Below are 17787 nucleotides of genomic sequence, written 5' to 3' on the forward strand. Positions count from 1 at the left end.
GCGGCAGCTCCCAGAGCTTGTCCCGGCCGCGCGCCCGGGCAGCGGGGGCTCGGCGGCCACCGCCACCTCCGGGGAGCGAGAGCGGGAGGGTGTGTGTGCGCGCGTGTGAGCAGGGGGTGCCGGCGAGGCTGCAGCGGAGGCACTTTGGAAGAATGACTCTGGAGTCCATCATGGCGTGCTGCCTGAGCGAGGAGGCCAAGGAAGCCCGGCGGATCAACGACGAGATCGAGCGGCAGCTCCGCAGGGACAAGCGGGACGCCCGCCGGGAGCTCAAGCTGCTGCTGCTCGGTGAGTACCGCCCGGGGCCTGCCGCCTAGTGCCCTCTTGCCGGGCCTCCGCGTCCCCGCCCGCCACCCCTGGCCCCTCAGGGTAGCTGCCCTCGGTGCCCCCCCGCCCGGCGCCGGTGCCTCACCCTTGTCCTCCCCCAGTGCGCGGGCGCGCCCCTGGCCACCACCCGCACCCGCGCGGGCGCGCGAGCGCGTACACACACACGCGCGCGCACACTTCACGCTGCCCTGCCCGGTGCCTCGGCTTGTGCCTTTTGGTATCCCTGAGGGCTGTGCGTTCGGGGTTCACGTTTATCTGCTGTGCATCTGCTAAATGGAAAATCACTTCACTGGAGAGGCTCGGGGCGCGGGGGTGGGAAGGTGGGCAGAGAGGTTGAACTTAAAGTGTCGTAGCGCGGCGCTCCGTGGGATGGTGGCGTGGGGAGCTGTGTGTGTGTGTGGCCCCGAGCGTGGCAAGCGGAGCCAGGACACGCTGGAAGATGGTGTTTGGTAGAGTGGCGTGTGCATCCATTATCAGTGCATTCTGGGGTCAGGAGTGAATGGGGGAACTGTGGGCCGACTCGAGACTGGATTTGCCAAGGAGTGGTGATGAGGGAGCCGAGTGCCTGGCCCTCCAAAGAAAGGGGGCTTATGTATTGGGGAGAGGGGCAGCCTCAAATGCCACCGAAGTGCTATTCTTCAGCCATCAAACCACCGAAAGGAGGGACCCCAGAGGAGTTTCTTGGCCAGTGGATAGTGACAGGCGTGTTTCTAGTCTGCACCATTTCTTCCGGATAAAAATGAAGGATAGGGGAGCGTTGTGCTGTGTGGCTGTTGACAGCGACGGGTATCTTTTGTTTAATGAGGCAACCCAGATGTAGGCCTGAATACACAATAGTTACTACTGAAAACCGGTGCAGCTTCCCAGTTACTCCTATGGAAACAAATAGAAACCTTTTGTTTGTTTAAAACGGACATCGTTTTAATATCTTTGGAATCTGGGCTAGAAGGAAAACGGGAAGCCTGTAGTAAAAATTTCACTTTAATCTCTGAACAAACAACCCAACATTCTGCTTTAACACTAAGTTAGCAAGAAAATGCCATTTCTCAAGTAGGAATTCTATTGATTATTATCTCTGAGAGAATTTCAGTATCAAGCCATCCGGGTTTATGTACAAGCCAGCATGACATAACTCTGAGCTATTGTGGTAGGAAGTGCAAACATCTTTGCAGTAACAGGCCTGAAAAATGTCTGCACTTGTGTTCTGGCTTTTTGCTTGTATAATAAATATGTTTCTCCAGCGTTTCTGTAAGAAAAGAATATTGCATTGTCAGTTAGGGTTTCAGAAGCAGGCATTTTCTTATCTTGAGCATTCCATCTTCTGGCTCAAGGAACCAATTGCATTTGGGACTGAACTGCTATGTATTGGATCATTTACAAGAAGGAACAAAATATAATGATCACAAATAGTTACAAATGGTTAATTCACATGCGATGCTTTATGTCTTCATTTTGAAACCTGATTAGATAAGTGTACACATGTTTATAAAAAACAAAAGGCAAAGCCCTAGATGAAAGAGGTGGGCTTAAGGGAAAATGCGGTGAGAGGAGGGGAAAACAGCAATTGGAAAATGAAGATTTTTTTTTAAAGTCTCATTTTTGGACTGCTTTTACACAGTTGAAAATGTGCAGTTGAATGTTTTCTGAATTCTCAAGATGAGAAGAAAATAGAGAGGGCAAGAAAAGTCTATAGAGTGCTTAAGGGCTCAATCAAGGGAAAAAGCATGTGTTTTAGAGTGATTTAAGTGATTTGTTTTAGAGTGATTTGGTTTTTCTTTTTATTTTGCCCTGTTTACAGTCTTTATTTGTTTCTGCTTAGCTGTAAACAGGGCGTTGGAGGTCTCTCAAGCCAACCCTATTGCCTGAAATTGACAGCAGCTCTGGGTTTCCCAGCAGCTGGGTTAGAGCCTGGAGGTTTGTCCCTGGGCCTATCTTTCAATGCCCAGCAGGCATTTTAAAAATGAACTTGGAGATGATTTTCTGAGGGAAAAAATATAAAGTGAAACAGTTTCCTGCTAAAGTGGTATTGGTGTGGAGAACTTTTTTTCCTGCTGTTAGATATTTGAGTAGGGTTTAATACAGCACCCCCGCCATATGACCTGTATTAGAAGTGGTAGGGAAATACGACATTAATTGAGAACCTACATTATGAGTAAGGTTTAAAAATTATACAGCTGTCTATCAGAAACACAATCCCTAGACATCACTTAAGAACTGCTACAGCTTTATGTTCTAGGTTTATTGTGTTTGTAACATATAACTACTGCGATATCCATACTACAGATATACTGATAATATACACTAAATGTCGATTTGTGTATAAGTATGGGCACGTGATTTTGCAATTTTTTGAGTCCGAGAGGGAAATGATGGTTGATTTGCGGAACAAGGGAAGGTGCCGGGGAGGGGTTCCGTTTGAGGAACTCCTGATGTGTACCGTGCCCTTGAGTAGACTGCATCTTCCGGTTCCTCCATTCATTTCATCGGTACCCATCCAGAGGGGGGTGACAAAATATGTTCTTTCACAACTGAAAGATTTACTAATGTTTTTAACCGGCTTATTTAAATTGAGGAATCACCTGCATATTGGTATTCAGTATAAAATTATTTTCAAAGTAAATTTTAGTTCAAGGCATGATGCCATTTTAATGGACTTGTTTGACAGGGCTGTAAGTGTGGACTCCGGGATTTGTTTACATTGTTTATAAGTATTATTTGGTTTAATATGAGGAATGTTGAGAAATTAGAAAAGGAAAATAGTGGCTACAGGCCCAGATGAAAGTGTAGCAGTAAAATTTGGGCTATTTTGATTCATATCCAGCGATTATGCCAGTGTGTACCCGATCTGTTCTACAGTACTTAAATATTTTGATTTTTATTCTTTGTTGTTGTTGTTTATTGAGTCCTGGAATCTACCGCCATAAGAGCATCATATTAAATTCTGAATTCTTATCTCGTTCTCTTTAATTTAGTCACTTTCTGAATTCACATATATTAGTGCTTATTTACTTTGACCTCTCAAAGAAAAGTTTGTGTTCTACATAGATAGACAAGGGAATACTTTATTTCACTTGGTTGATGTGTTTGTATACTTTCTAGGGGTTAAGAACATTATATTTCCTTAAACTGATCAATATTCAGGAATAGTCACTAAATATTTTTATTGGTAGTACATAGGTCACACTTCTTAACATTGTCTTTAAAAAACCAAACCCGTAGCCGTCGAGTTGATTCTGACTCATAACGACCCTATATGACAGAGAAGAACTGCCCCATAGGGTTTCCAAGGAACGGCTGGTGGATTCGAACTGCCCACCTTTTGGTAAGCAGCTGAGCTCTTAATATTGTCTTTAAGTCTGTATAAAAAACAAGTGACTTTGAATGCTTGCTTCCAGTCACATATATTTATCCTGAAAAATTTTTTTCAATATACTGAACAGTTTTCCCTCTCTTAACCTGTTCTTATTTCACATGTATTTGAAATCTTTGCTCTTCAGAGCTTAATCATCAAATAGGAAGATATAGCAAACCTTTTTGGTTCGATTCCACCTGTTAAGAACAGGCAAAGTTTAGGCCAGTCTTAAATGGAAGAGTATATGTTCTTGGTCTTCTGAACTGAATTACATATATGATTGTAGATTTCTCCTTATTCTAGACTGCAGGTTTGTGAGGGGAAGGATTGTGTCAATTTCATTCACTATTGACCCCCAGCGTCTGGCATAATATCTAACTTATAGAATGCTCTCAATACGTATTTGTTGGATGAAATGAATTTATTTGTAACCCTCCTGATAGAGACTGGAACAATAAAATTATGAATAAATTATAGAGACCCAGGGATAGGTGATGTTTTTATCTGTGAAGGATAATATGTTCTTCCTTAAAAAATTGTATGGAACTCTTTGGACCCATTTCTTACAAATGCATTCCAGGAGAGGAAGTGTTAATGCAAGATGTTGCATCACATATTGAACCAGTGTCTCACAGTTCTGTCTGGATGCATTAGGGAATCATAATAGTCATGCTTAAAGTATGAAAGTTTAGAAGGAAAAAAAAAAAGAAAAAGAAACCATTTGCATATCTTGATTACTTTTTATTGTGCAGGAATTTGTTTCAGGCTATCATCTTTTTGCCATCCATTTTTTCCGTGATACGCTGATCAGAGTGAATTTTAAAATGCTCTATGGCACAGGTGGTGGTGGAATAGAATTTTATGATTTATCTATACATTTCCATGAGGATAACCACAATGATTAAATACAGGATTTTAGAAATTGCAGACAGGACATTTCGAATTTGAGGGGTATACATTTGTACAGGAAACTGTGCAGTTGTAGAGCAAGAAGGGACTTGGAAGGCTGGCAGTGCTCGGTAAATTCAGACTGTATGGAGAATTCATTCACACAGATCTCCGTAAAAAGCACCCTTCCCACCACCCCTCAGGTAGGGTTAATTGGAGGAAAAGTGGGTATGTCGCTGGAGGAAGAGTGGGTATGTCGATTGCCTGAGTTAACCTAGAGGATGATTGCTGTCTAGGGAGGCTAGTCAGAACCATAGAATGAAAACATCGCTCTAACAGCCCTCATAACAGCATCTCCCCGGAAATACCGAAATATGGTGTTTAGGAGGCTACTTTAAGGACCAGCCAGCTTTAATTTTTGCTGCCCCTCTAGCTTCCAAGTGTGGAATATGTTTCTAAATGTCAGAATTTTATTTACGCGCATTTCCCGTGGCTTTTTTTTTTTTTAAACAAATTACTTATAGTTTATATCTAAAGAGTGAAGTGGTAACTTCCCTCATAAAAATGAAAACTGTGACTTTGTCACAGAACCTTCAGAGCAAAATATTTATTGAACCATGTAGATTGATTGTGTAGATCGGCCATATAATTGTCAATCCTCTACTTACGTGTTATTTCTTCATGTGGGATCCTTGGCACAAATTAAAACCTTCTGGACAGTGAAATTATCCCGTGTACCTATTCAGATATTTTTAAGTGAGTTTACAAAGGAGAATCAGAACAGCCATTTAGTAGCCATTTTGTTTATTGCAAATAAATTTGTTCACCTCTTTGTCATTTAAAAATATTGGCTCCACTTGGTAAGAGTTGCCCTGTGTTCAGTTTTCAGAGATTCCTGTTAAATGTAGTTATGGTTTTTATTATAGATACATTTTTAAGGACCTGAAGCAGCTTTCACAGTTGTGAAGCTGTGTTATGCTAAACTTAGCAGAAGAAAGGAACAGATTTTTCTTCATGATCCAAGCAAACTTATACTTGAAAAGAAATTAACAAGATTTTTCCAATGATGATTTTGATTCTAGCATTTATATTAATTTATCTTTTGTGTGGAGGTTTGTTAGTTCTTTTGATATCAATGGGAATGTTGATTGGGTGTTGTAAAGGGTGTGGAGGGAGCTCAAAGAATACATCTTGGGAGAGAGAGAAGCCATTTTAAGAAGGTTAGAATTGCTTTCTCTCTAAGAAGGTGGAAGGATTCTGTTTCCTCTAGACTCTGTGTATTGGATTGGGGGGAATACAAGTATCTGTAGCAACAAATTTAAAGTCTGATTTTCTGGTTGAAGGGGGAGGGCAGTGACATTTTCCAAAGGGAAAGTTTTATAATGGCTTTTAAGCATTGTTAAGATCTCTACAGACTTAATCCCAGGGAAGTGTGAAATAGCAATACAAGGTAAAATGTGTGATTGCTGGTAATTAAATCTGTGGCAGTAACGGAATACAGTAAACAGTGAACGTTTTCTTTTATTCTGCCGAATGGAGCAACGTTAAAGAAAGCTATTCTCAGACCCAAACACTATTTTGTGTGAACAGCTGTTACTAATAAAATTATAGGAAGTTGTTCGACAGTCGCCTTTGATTTGTTGTATTACTGATATGTAAAAATCTGTCTGATTTCTCATCTAACATGCAGTAAAAAGAAGAAAAAGGACCTAAACATGCTGTTGAAAATGAGTTCATATATCCTAGGTGGTCATGAATCTGGGCTTTACAAACAAAAATAAACATCCCATATTGAGATGCAGAGAACCAAAAACAGAATTCATTAAGCAGCTCTAGGGTTGACCTAGCCATAATTTCTGAAATCAGTGCAGGCTATTTTGGATTAAACTTTTCATAGCTAAAATTTATGAACAAATTAATATTATTTAAAAAGAAAATTATGAAAGTATTTCAAATTCACTTATTCGATGAACACTTGTCAGTTATTGGAAATTAAGCATTTCCTTCAAATTTTTTACTAAGCATACAGAAAGAAAGAAGTTGCATACAGAGTACTGGTCATTTGAACAAATATTAAGCACCTTCTGTGTGCAGAACAGGAGCCCTGGTGGTGCACTGGTTAAGAGCTTGGCTGCTAACCAAAAGGTCGGCAGTTTGAATCTACCAGCCGCTTCTTGGAAACCCTGTGGGGCAGTTTTACTCTGTCTTATAGGGTCACCATATGCCGGAATTGACTCAACGGCACAGGGTTACGTGCAAAATAATGTGCTATGTGAGACACTCCTTGTTTTTTATTTGCCAAGAGGAAAAGCTACAGCCGCATTTCACAGTTCTTGTTGTTTCATAGTTGACACCCACCCTGGTACTGATATGTACTTGTGACTCTTAAACTTCCTGGCTATTGGCTCTTAATACAAAGAAAAACAGAACAAAGTAATCTCAAGGCCATTATAAAAGCTTTCCGGGGATTACACAACTGGGGAAAGCAGATGATCTTGACAATTTGAACTCCTGAGCTATATACAGTGTATTACTATTAAAAAAAAACAAAAAAACAAACCCGTTGCCATCTAGTCACTTCTGACTCATATCGACCCTATAGGAAAGAGTAGAACTGCCGCATAGGGTTTCCAAGGACCGCCTGGTAGATTTGAACTGCTGACCTTTTGGTTAACAGCTGTAGCTGTTAACCACTGCACCACCAGGATTTCCAAATTACTATTAGGAACTATTTATGACCATTCGTCCTGTCTTTCTAACTAGATTGGAAGCTCCATGAGGGCAAAGATAGATGCTTCTTTGTATCACAGCACTGCATGATGCCTTGCTCAATTCAGAGTGATTCTTTTGGCAGTAAATGGGACATGTGGGGGTAGGAGGATGGGGGTGGAGGTTGGGTAGGTGGATGGATTTCCCAAAGAAGTAGAGAAATTGGAGGAAGTGAATTTAAACTTCTTACTTTCTTGTAATGAATAGTATTTACATCCTTTCCATTTTCCACTCTTTGCTGTTTCGTGGGCCACCTGGGGGCGTAGTAAAACGAATTCTGTTTCAGCGGTGGTATTGTCTTTGTCTCCAAGCTTACCTCTCATTCATTCTCTAGTGAGAATGATTCACTTAAACGTTCTAATGTTGTTTCAGGTTGAAAAGCCAATAGCAGTTTATCCAGCAGTTTGGAAGGAAAGCTGTTGTTACACACGCAAGTACTTTGAAATTTGAAAAATCCATACACCTTTATTACAGGATTAATCTTGGATTGTGAGCTTTAGAAACAAAGTAGTTATTTCAAGGAAGTGTGTAATTGACTGTAGTACAGTTGGGAACTAAGATGTTATTAATGCCATTACATTCCTGAAACCTCACAGAAGGGAACGATAATTGATCCACAAATTAAAGATCAATAGAGTAAGACTTTTTGGCTCTGTTGTAGGAAGTGATAGTGATGTTGAGAAACATATTCATGTATATTTCTAGGAGATAGTCTTGAGTGTATGTGTTTTTTTTTCTTTTTCCCTCCTTTGGAGAACTGAAATCATGCCCCTTCCCAGAATTTGACTGTTTTTCTTGATCACCATCACTTGCTGAAAAATTGAAATAAAATGTCTTTTTTTTCCCCAAACTTTTTCACTTATTTTGTTTTTACCTTTTTATTTCTTTTCTGTGTTTCGTTTTGCTGTAGGGGCAGCAGAGTGATTGGTGGCTTCTTCCCCCACCATGTGTTTACTGATGACCGCAGCTGTCTAGTTGTTTCCAAAGAGGAATGCATCAGTGTCTTGCCCACCCCGTAGTCTGTCTTCCAGCTATTTGCTGAAAAACTAGTTACCGTTGAATTGACACCAATTCATGATGACACCATATGTGTCAGTTCAACTGTGCTCCACAGGGTTTTCAGTGGCTGATTTTTGGGAAATAAATCACCAGACCTTTCTTCTAAGGTGTCTATGGGTGGACCCAAAGCTCCAAACTTTCGGTGCATGTTAACCGTTTGCTCCACCCACGGGCTCCCGACTTGCTCAAACCCCTGGCCATTGAGTTGATTGCAACTCCTAGCAACCCTGTAGGACAGAGTAGAGCTGCTGCACAGGGTTTCTAAGGCTGTAATCTTTATGGAAGCAGACTGCCACATCTTGCTCCTGCAGAGAGGCAGGTGGGTTCGAATGGCCGACCTTTCAGTTAGCAGCGGAGTGCTTAACCACTGCACCACCAGGGTTCCTTCCTATTTTCTGAAGGCCCCCCAAAAGACCCTTCTGTGTGAATACACATTTGCTCTTTTCTCTTGTCGTCCTTACACAAACGCTTAGAAGCGTTCTTTAGATTTTCTGGCTTGCGCATTTCCTTAAAATTTAGGGAACTTCCAAGTTAGTGGTTCTGTCAGACATGTGGCTGTGAGCTGGTAAGAGGGGAAGTTGGATACTTTAATACGTTAAAAGAAAGGGATTTGTGAATGTGCGTTTAGGAGATAGTAATTTTCTTTAGCAACACTTGCCTCTACAAAACAAAGTACTTGGGTGCTAAACAAAATGTGAAATTCACATTCCTTTTCCAGAGGGCAGGTATTTGAGATTGGTTCACTATTTCCAGCTGGGAGTGACTGAGCCAGTACTGGATAATCTATCACGGGCCACTGGATTTCCAAATAGGATGCAGTGTGTTCGCTGTAAGGGGAGAAGGTGTGGTAGGCATGTGTCGAGTGATAGTCCATCTTCCTCATTTAATGATTTGAACGTTGTCACCTCAGTTACTTGAGAGCCTTAAAAACACCTCTTTCTAATTGTATTTCCATTCAGATAGGGAGGATGGCTTTAGCCCTGGCTTTCGCTTTTGTTACCACCAATCAGTCTGAGTAGGTCTTTTGGCTTATTTGTTGGTTTTTTAAGATACTGAGGAAATGATGTTCTCTTGCTGTGTGAATTGATATTTTAGGATGTATACTTTTCAGAGCTCTTTCATTATATTACACGTTTATTTCTGTAGATGGCAAATGCAATTTTCCTTTTGTCCTAGAGAGATGACCCATTTCCTGTGACGTGTCCTGATAATGCAGGGTAGTTTTAATTTTCATCCCCTTAAAAGAATGCTGGGATACTTGTTAAGTCTTTAACTCTTGTCTCTCTAGCTATTGTGATATATTTTTGAAAATTGATAAGTTATGCCAAAAAAAGGCAGATTGGCTTTGGGAATGAACGTTACTTTGGCTGCATAACTAAACACTCCTTGTGGAGTGCAAATTGGATTGTGTATGTATAAAAACCAGTTGCCATTGAGTCAACTCTGACTCATGGTGGCCTGATACGTGTCATAGTAGAACCGTACCCCACAGAGTGGTTAATGATGGCTGATTTTTTGGAAGTAGATTGCCAGACCTTTCTTCCAAGGTGCCTCTGGGTGGACTCCAACCTCCAACCTTTCATTTAGGATATTTTTTTCTAAAGCTTGTACTGAAAGACTGCCAAGTATTCCTGTCCCACCTCCCTAATTTTTTTCCCCTTCAGAACTAACCTTAGGGTGTGTTATAGGGGAAGAACCTCATAAAGTTTAGTAAAGCAAAAACAAAGTTTTATTCGGCATATATTCAGAAGGACAAAAGTGGGAAACAGACAACCATGCTGCCAGAGCCATGTCTGCCCAAGTTCAAGGAAATATCACAGACCAGACAAAAGTGGGAAAATGGACAAGCATGCTGCTAGAGCCATGTCTGCCCAAGTCCAAAGAATATTATAGAATAGGCAAGAATGGGAAAATGGACAGGCATGCTTCCACAGCCATGTGGAATATTAACAGAATCGTCAGTATATATTAACATTAAAAATAGGCAAAACCATTGAAAGCTTAGCCTTTTCAGATTGACTAGAAACTGTGATCTTCCATTTTGAATTGTCTTGCTTAACAATCATCGGTACAGGTTTCAGTAATGGCAGTCAGGAGGGTCTTCATTGGTCCAAAAAATTTCCATTCACTAAATGCTAGTAGAAAAAGATCAGAGTGGAAAGTCTTTTGTGTTCTGTTTGATTGGCTTTATGTGACAGTTTCCCTAAAAGATATTTTCCAAGATTATCTTAGCTATGGTCTCTATACCTCAGGACCCAGTTAATGTGTCCTTGTGAGCCCAGCTCCAGCTGGGTCACATTCTCTATGCTGAAGGAGAGGGAATAAATGATTCTTATTTCCTAAATCAGGTGTTTTGTTTGTTTGTTCCTTTGCTTTTCCAGTAGAGCTCTGTTGAACCAAGAGATTGGACTAAGTGATCACTCAGGCCTTTCAAACTCTGAAACTGAGCTTCCCCTCTGCAGCTTTGGTGTCTCTGCCAATTTCTCCTTAAACAACACACACTTGGATGAAGACAGAGGTCCCAGCCCTCCCCAGCAGGGATGGGCTTCACAAGGGGAAGCATTTCCAGGGCATGTAGACTATGGCAGTGCTGTTCAAAGGCTGGTGACCTTCTGAACTCTTCCTAACTGACCTGACTCTTCTCTTTCTCCTTCGTAGTGACTCCCAGGCCCTGCAGGCAACCCAGCCAGTTCCTGGGGACAGAGCTGTGAGGAGAGCCTGTGAGTGAGGCATTAGTGTGTCTATCCAGAGCTCCCCTCACGTCGCCTGGCTTGCTACTGATAGTTTCACCATCTCCGCAGGGAATGGTATCAAAAACCTCCTGTCATATCAGCATGGGTGTCTTGCTTCCTGCAGGAAGGGCGATATCCTGGGAGGCGCAGAGGTGGAGCTCCGGAGGAATAGTGCTCCAGCTCCACTCTGCTCAGCCTGGTTGTTTTCTCAGATACCCTGAAGGCAGCTTTCTTTGAGTCACTACTTTTTTTTCTTCCTTGAGTTGTAAGCTTTTTCATTTGCTTACAAATAATCTCTGCTGCCCAAGCCCATTCCTGCTACTTTGAGTGAGAGCAGGTTAACCATTTGAGCTAGGGTACTGGGAGTGCCTTATACAGCAAACTGGAGCACATTTCAGAGGCTGTTCTGTATTTGGATCCTGGGTAGTGCAAACGGTTAAAGTGCTCGGTTGCTAACTGAAAGGTTGGAGATTTGAGTCCACTTTCAGAAGAAAGGCCTGGTGCTATGCTTTAGAAAAATCAGCCATTGAAAACCCTGTGGAGCACAGTTCTTCTCTGCACACATGGGGTTGCCATGAGTTGGAGTTGACTCAACGGCAACTGGTTACTGGTTTGTATTTGGAGCTAGTAAGTCCCTTTTCCAGGCCTTCCAGGAAAGATTCAGAGTTAGATGTTGGGCTTGGATGGCCTAGTTTGTGTCCATTTCTTCTTCTATCACTGTGCACACTATTTTCTTGGGGCTTTCATTGAAAGCAGTAGAACAGATAATGGTGGAAACATTGATAGCGTTAAGTAATAGTTTCTTAATACATTTTTGTTTTAACAGGTATATATAATGCTATAGCCTCTGAATTTCCCTCAGCCACACATGGCTATGATAAGAGAAACCTTAATAAAGCAACTTCATGTGTTCCTTGTCTGGCTTCTGTAGAAAAGGCTTGATGACCAAAGAGAACAGGTAGACTCTTACCGAAGATGGGAGATTTCACTGCAGGTGCCAGGCAGGCTTTTGCCATTCCTGGACCCCTACTTTCCTCCTTGCCCATGTCCTTATTTTCATTATCTTATCAACTTCAGGCTTACTTACCTTGATCTCGGATTTGGAGTTGGACAGGTACAGGAGAAAAAGAGAACAGCCACAGGATGAGGGAGAGTAATGGGGGACCTAGTGGGGCTTAGAAGGAGAGAGTGTTGTTACCAGTAAGGGTGGCTACAGTTGTGCCTTTGTCAGATTTGGGAGGGAAGGAAGGAAAGAGCAAAGGAGAGATGCCCCGTGACTTAGCATGGTACCCCGGATCTGGAAGAGCCGGCCAGTGCTGCTTCCTCTTGCCAGCTTCACCACTCTGCCACGTTTCTTCATCCTCATTTGACATATCCACTGTGCCCTTCCTCTTTTAGTTTGTGGGTTGAGAGATGAGCAAGCATAGACGCCTAGGTGGTATGGGGGGAAATTTCCGTTGTGTGCAGTCTCTCCTGTCCTTTTGCTCCTGGAGTAGTTAGATGGGTAAGCCCAGAGCTCATAGGAGGCTGTGTCCTGAGCAATCATCTGCATATTAAAAGGAAAATTTACAGCGTGGCTCCTCCATGTTTTTTTTTCTGTCGGCTGTTGAAGGTGGTATAAATGCATCTATTATAGTATTGTGGACTCTGCTAATCTGATGATAAGTTACTGGAATGTCTCTTGAGAGACTCTTGTCCAGGAAATCTGCTTTCTCCTGGCTTGCTTATCCTATAGTAGAGCTTCTTTCTGCTACCCAAGGCAACGATTAGATAAGTAATATCATGAAACGTTCTTGCCGGGTAGATTTATACATACTTAGGTGGAAGCATGTAATAAAGAAGCAACTTTGTAATTTTTATCTGAGAAAAGTCATCTATCGATTGGATGGGTTCTTTTGCTTGCTGTTCATATTCTGGACCATCATGGTGACTATCCAAGCCCAGGGTGTAGACTGTTTTCTAAGATTGCTGAAGGTTCCTAAAGCCTATTTCTGGTTATGACCATTCAGAATGGTCATACATTTATTCACGATATAATTGACTTAAGAGAATTTCTTGACTCAAAATGGAGGCAAATACATTTTGTATAAATTGGGAGCAGAACTAGGTAGTGCTGAAACCAAAACTAAATCAAACCCATTGCTATCAAGTTGATTCTGACTCATAGTGATGCTATAGGACAGAGTAGAACTGCCCCACAGGGTTTCCAAAGCTGTAATGTTTATATAAGCAGACTGCCACATCTTTCTCCCATGGAGTGGCTGATGGGTTTGAACCACCGACCTTTTGGTTAAGAGCCAAGTGCTTAACCAGTGCACCACCAGCGCTCCCTGCTGAAACAAAAGATACTTGAAATCAACCTCTGTTGTCATTACTGATCACTTCGTAATGGTTCAAGAAGTAATGAATTGTCATGTAGTGGCTCTGACTTTTAGAGGATGGAGGTAGAAGGGCCTCGTTGTGTTCAATGATTAACAGGATGTCCTCTGAAATTCTAGTCTCTCATATTGTGCGTTGGGTCACCATCTAAGATGTTATCCAAAGCACAGTAGAAACAACTAAAAAATGATAGACAAAACCATGAGTCCCACAGCTTCCCATCTTGGGCGAGAGAGCTGTACCTCTGTGTTGTTAGGACAGTTTGTGATAAACAGTTTGTACTTACTCTATCCCTATAATTCTTGGTAAAGAGTTGCATTTTAATTGAGGACATTATAGGAGTTCATTAATATTTCCTTAGAGAAATCTCGGCTCCAAATATATTTTCATGAAAATCACCAGCTGTATCCTTTGAGAAACACATTTTCTATAGCACTTTCCACTCCAGGCCATGCTTATGGGAAGAGAGATTCTTCTCTAGGGTTTTTCTAAATCCCTAGAATCTGTCTGTGAATTGCTATTCAAATTACAATGTATCCTTTCCAGAATCAATTCTTTGTGCATCCCTCATACTAAAACACTGGGTCACACAATGATTTATTTATTTTTGTATTAAAAATAGTCTTCCTTTTTATTGTATATGTATTTTCAAGCAGTATACTACTATTTGAGTTTATATTGTGCTTTATTCTCTCTTTGGAATGAGATAAAGAGAAACACTTGAGATATATATCCTCTGGTGGTATTGTTGTCTCTAAATTAATGAAAGAGTTTATAATGAGAAAAACTGTTGTGTTTAATAGACAGTCCAAGTATGAGTCAAGAAGAAGAGCTTATATTGTTCCACTTAAGAATTTTCTTGCATTCTTAAGAAATTCTTTATGTTGTTTTCATGTTAGTCCTTGAAAGAATGACAGCCCATTCTGTTATTTAATTATTTTTTCATGTTTTGTTTGTCAGTGATTTTGAAATTTCAAATAATGCAACGGTTTTTTTAACAAAGATTGAAAAAAAGATTTTAAAATTTATTTATGAATTTATCAAAAATGTATCCAGAATGTACCAATTTAATATAACAACCATGATTTTTTTTTTTTGGTGTATTCCTTTCTAGTCTTTTTTATTTTTATGTTTCTTGGATAGGTGTAATCATATTGTACAATTTAACATTATATTGTAAGCATTTTCTATGTGGCTATATAGCCTTTGTATTAATATTTGAAATGTCTGTATAATATTCTGCTGAAAGAATGCTTGATTAATTTGCTTAATTACTCTCCTTTTTTGGACATTTAGATTTCTCTCAGTGTTTCCATTGTAAAAATAATGCTGTGATGAAGTTCTTTCTGGAGGTAGCTTTTTAAAACACACGTGCGCGCACACACACGATTTTATTAGAACAGATTCATAAGTGTTGTTCCTAGGTCAGAAGATATGAAAAATTTTATGCCTCTTGATTACAAACGCCTTCTAAAATAATTGTATGCAGTCTGGACCAGAATTGACTCAACAGCCACTAACAACAACACGGGCAATATTATGGGAGTATCAGTAAGTTTGTAGGCAAAAAATGTCATGTAATTTTAATTTGCATACATTTGATCACTACTGAGGTTGATCATTTCCCCATATGTTTGTTTCCAGTTGAATTTCTTATTTTGCGAGTTGTCTTTTCATTTCCTTTGCCTATTTATAAGCTCTAAAGATACAAACAAAATTAGCCTTTTGTCATATTTACTGCAAATAATTTCACCCCAGTCTGTTGTTTTTCTTTTTCTTTGTTTTGTATTATTTAATGTAGAAGTTTTAAATTATTATGAAGCCAAATTGGTTGATCTTTTTGCTTTTCTGTTTTAAAATAAAAATCTTAATTTGGTTTAGATACTCCCTGAAAGCCAGATTTACTGCTATTGTTATGGGTAAAACCAGATCAAATGTAGTGTGGTACATATCGCTGTTTTATGATTCTTTGTCTTTCTAAATGAAAAGGAAATACACACATGTAAGTTCGCACGATTACACTGTGGTATAGTCTAAACTGAGATTATACAACATAAGCTGTTCTGTGTGTGATTGGCTTTTTCCTTTCATTAATATCTATTGGGTATCTTTCCATGTTAATATAAATCTTTTGCTTCGTATTTATGGCTGTTTAGTACTGCAGTGTATGTTGTAATCACACAGTAGTGTGTTGTACCCAGTTTGCACCTGCTCACAAAAGCCAATTATGTACATTTCTTCTTGACTCTGTTTTCAGTGACTTCACTTTGGTAGCTTGAAGTCAGCCACGGTGAGAGTATTTACACCGCAGAGATTGGTAGATGATACAAATCAAGGTTCCTTCCACCCTGGGGGCGGGGGATGGTTATTTAAGATCTACCAGCACACCAGTATTTATATTTGACCCCTATTGATGGATTTTTAGCTTTATTCCATTAGAAAATATTATAGTTGATGCTACAATGAATATTGTAGGAGATGCCTCTTTGTACACTTGCCTTCTTCAGATAAAGTCCTTAGAGTTGGATCCTCAGCAAAATGATAGACATTTTAAGTTTTGATACATATCATGACCCCATCTTTCAGAAGGGTGGTTATTGGTTTGCTATCCCATCTCTAGTTTATGTTAGTGGCTATTTTGGCACATCATATCTATCATTGGATTTTGTCAATCTGATGAAGGAAAACTGATCTCATTGTTGCATTTCTTTCTTTCTTTGTTGTTTTGTTTTTATTTTTATATTTTAAAATTATATTTGTGTTTTAGGTGAAAGTTTACATAGCAAATTAGATTCCCATTTAACAATTTTAATACAGATTGTTCCCTGACATTGGTTATGTTTTTTACAGTGCATCAGCATTCTCATTATTTCCATTATGTTTCTTCTGTTTCCATTAATCTAGCTTCTCCACCCCTCCTTACCATGTCATCTTTGCTTTAGGGTAGATGTTGACCATTTGGTCTCATAGAGTTGATTATTTAAGGGAGTACAATACTCATGGGTAATACTGTTTATGTTATAAGCCAATCTATTATTTGGGTGAAAGGTGACTTCTGGGAGTGTCTTCAGTTCCAAGTTCAAGGGTATATGAGAGGGATAGTCTTGGGGGTTCCTCTATTCTCTTATAGGTCCAAGAAGTCTGACCTTTTTTTAGGAATTTGGGTTTCATTCTACATTTTTAACCTATTCTTTCTGGGACCTTCTATTGTGTCCCTGGTCAGAATGGTTGGTAATGCTATGCATTTATTTCTAAGTTACCTATTTACAAAACTAACTAACATAGGCCCCAGTTTACTGTTTAGTTAGGTTTTCTATCACTTTAGGAGCGCTGGTGGTGTAGTGGTTAAGAGCTCCTCTGTTAACCAAAAGGTTGGCAGTTCGAATCCACCAGCTTCTCCATGGAAACCCTAGGGGGCAGTTCTGCTCTGTCCTATAGGGTTGCTATGAGTTGAAATCGACTCAGTGGCAATGGGTTTGGTTTGTGGAACCCTGATGGTGCAGTGGTATCACATTAGTGTCCACTTTAATAACATATATTTCCAGAAAATTGTCCACTTAATTTTTACTCTATGTGTAATTACTTCCCTGTTCTTATTTCTCTTTTTTTGCTTTACTGAGTATATTAGTTTCCTATTGTTGCTGTAACAAATTACAATAGATTTGGTGCTTTAAAACAGCACAAGTTTATTGTGTTACAGTTTTGTAGGTCAGAAGTCTGAAATGGGTCTCACTGGTTTAAAATCAAGGTGTTTAAAATATATGTGTATATGTAATTAAAATATATGTGTAGAGTTGGAATATTTAATTTTATTACGTATATGCATGGTCTGTCCCCTTACTTATGTTGTAAATCTGCCAAGTACTGAGAGTTGTGCTGAAGTCTTTTATTACTCTGGTGTTTGTGGCAATTTCTTCTATTTACAGAAATTTTTGCTTTGTGTATGTGAGTACTCTGTTTTAAGGTACATAAAAATATCCATGAGAATTAAATTTTTATCATTATAACATTACCTTTTTATATAACCTAATGCTATTATATTTTGAATTTAACTTTGTTGGGTGTACATTTTTCTTTTGTTTCCATGTGCTTGGAGAATTTCTCCATTTATTTTCAGTTATTCTTAATGTCTTTGTTGTCACTACTCTTGGAGTTTTTTTCTTTAGGTATGCCTATTTTATTTACTCTTGTTGATAGTAGATATGGTTAATCTTTTTGCATCTGATTCATGTTTTCTGATTGTATTTATGCTTTCTTGCAGTTTCCTCCCTCTCTTCCTCA

At 39.8% G+C, this 17787-nt stretch overlaps 1 protein-coding gene across 1 annotated transcript in view; it reads left to right on the plus strand.

Moving 5' to 3' along the window:
• Positions 1-18: 18 nt before the first annotated feature.
• The window catches only part of LOC101347192 (guanine nucleotide-binding protein G(q) subunit alpha), a 341585-nt gene continuing 323816 nt past the window's right edge, over positions 19-17787 (plus strand). Inside the window, exon 1 of the mRNA XM_004383281.2 lies at positions 19-288. Within this exon, the coding sequence (XP_004383338.1) occupies positions 153-288 (136 nt within the window). The 5' untranslated portion in view covers positions 19-152. The remainder of the gene's footprint in view (positions 289-17787) is intronic.

The sequence above is a fragment of the Trichechus manatus genome, unplaced genomic scaffold (genome assembly GCF_000243295.1).
Source record: "Trichechus manatus latirostris isolate Lorelei unplaced genomic scaffold, TriManLat1.0 scaffold00107, whole genome shotgun sequence".
Classification (NCBI taxonomy): Eukaryota; Metazoa; Chordata; class Mammalia; order Sirenia; family Trichechidae; genus Trichechus; species Trichechus manatus.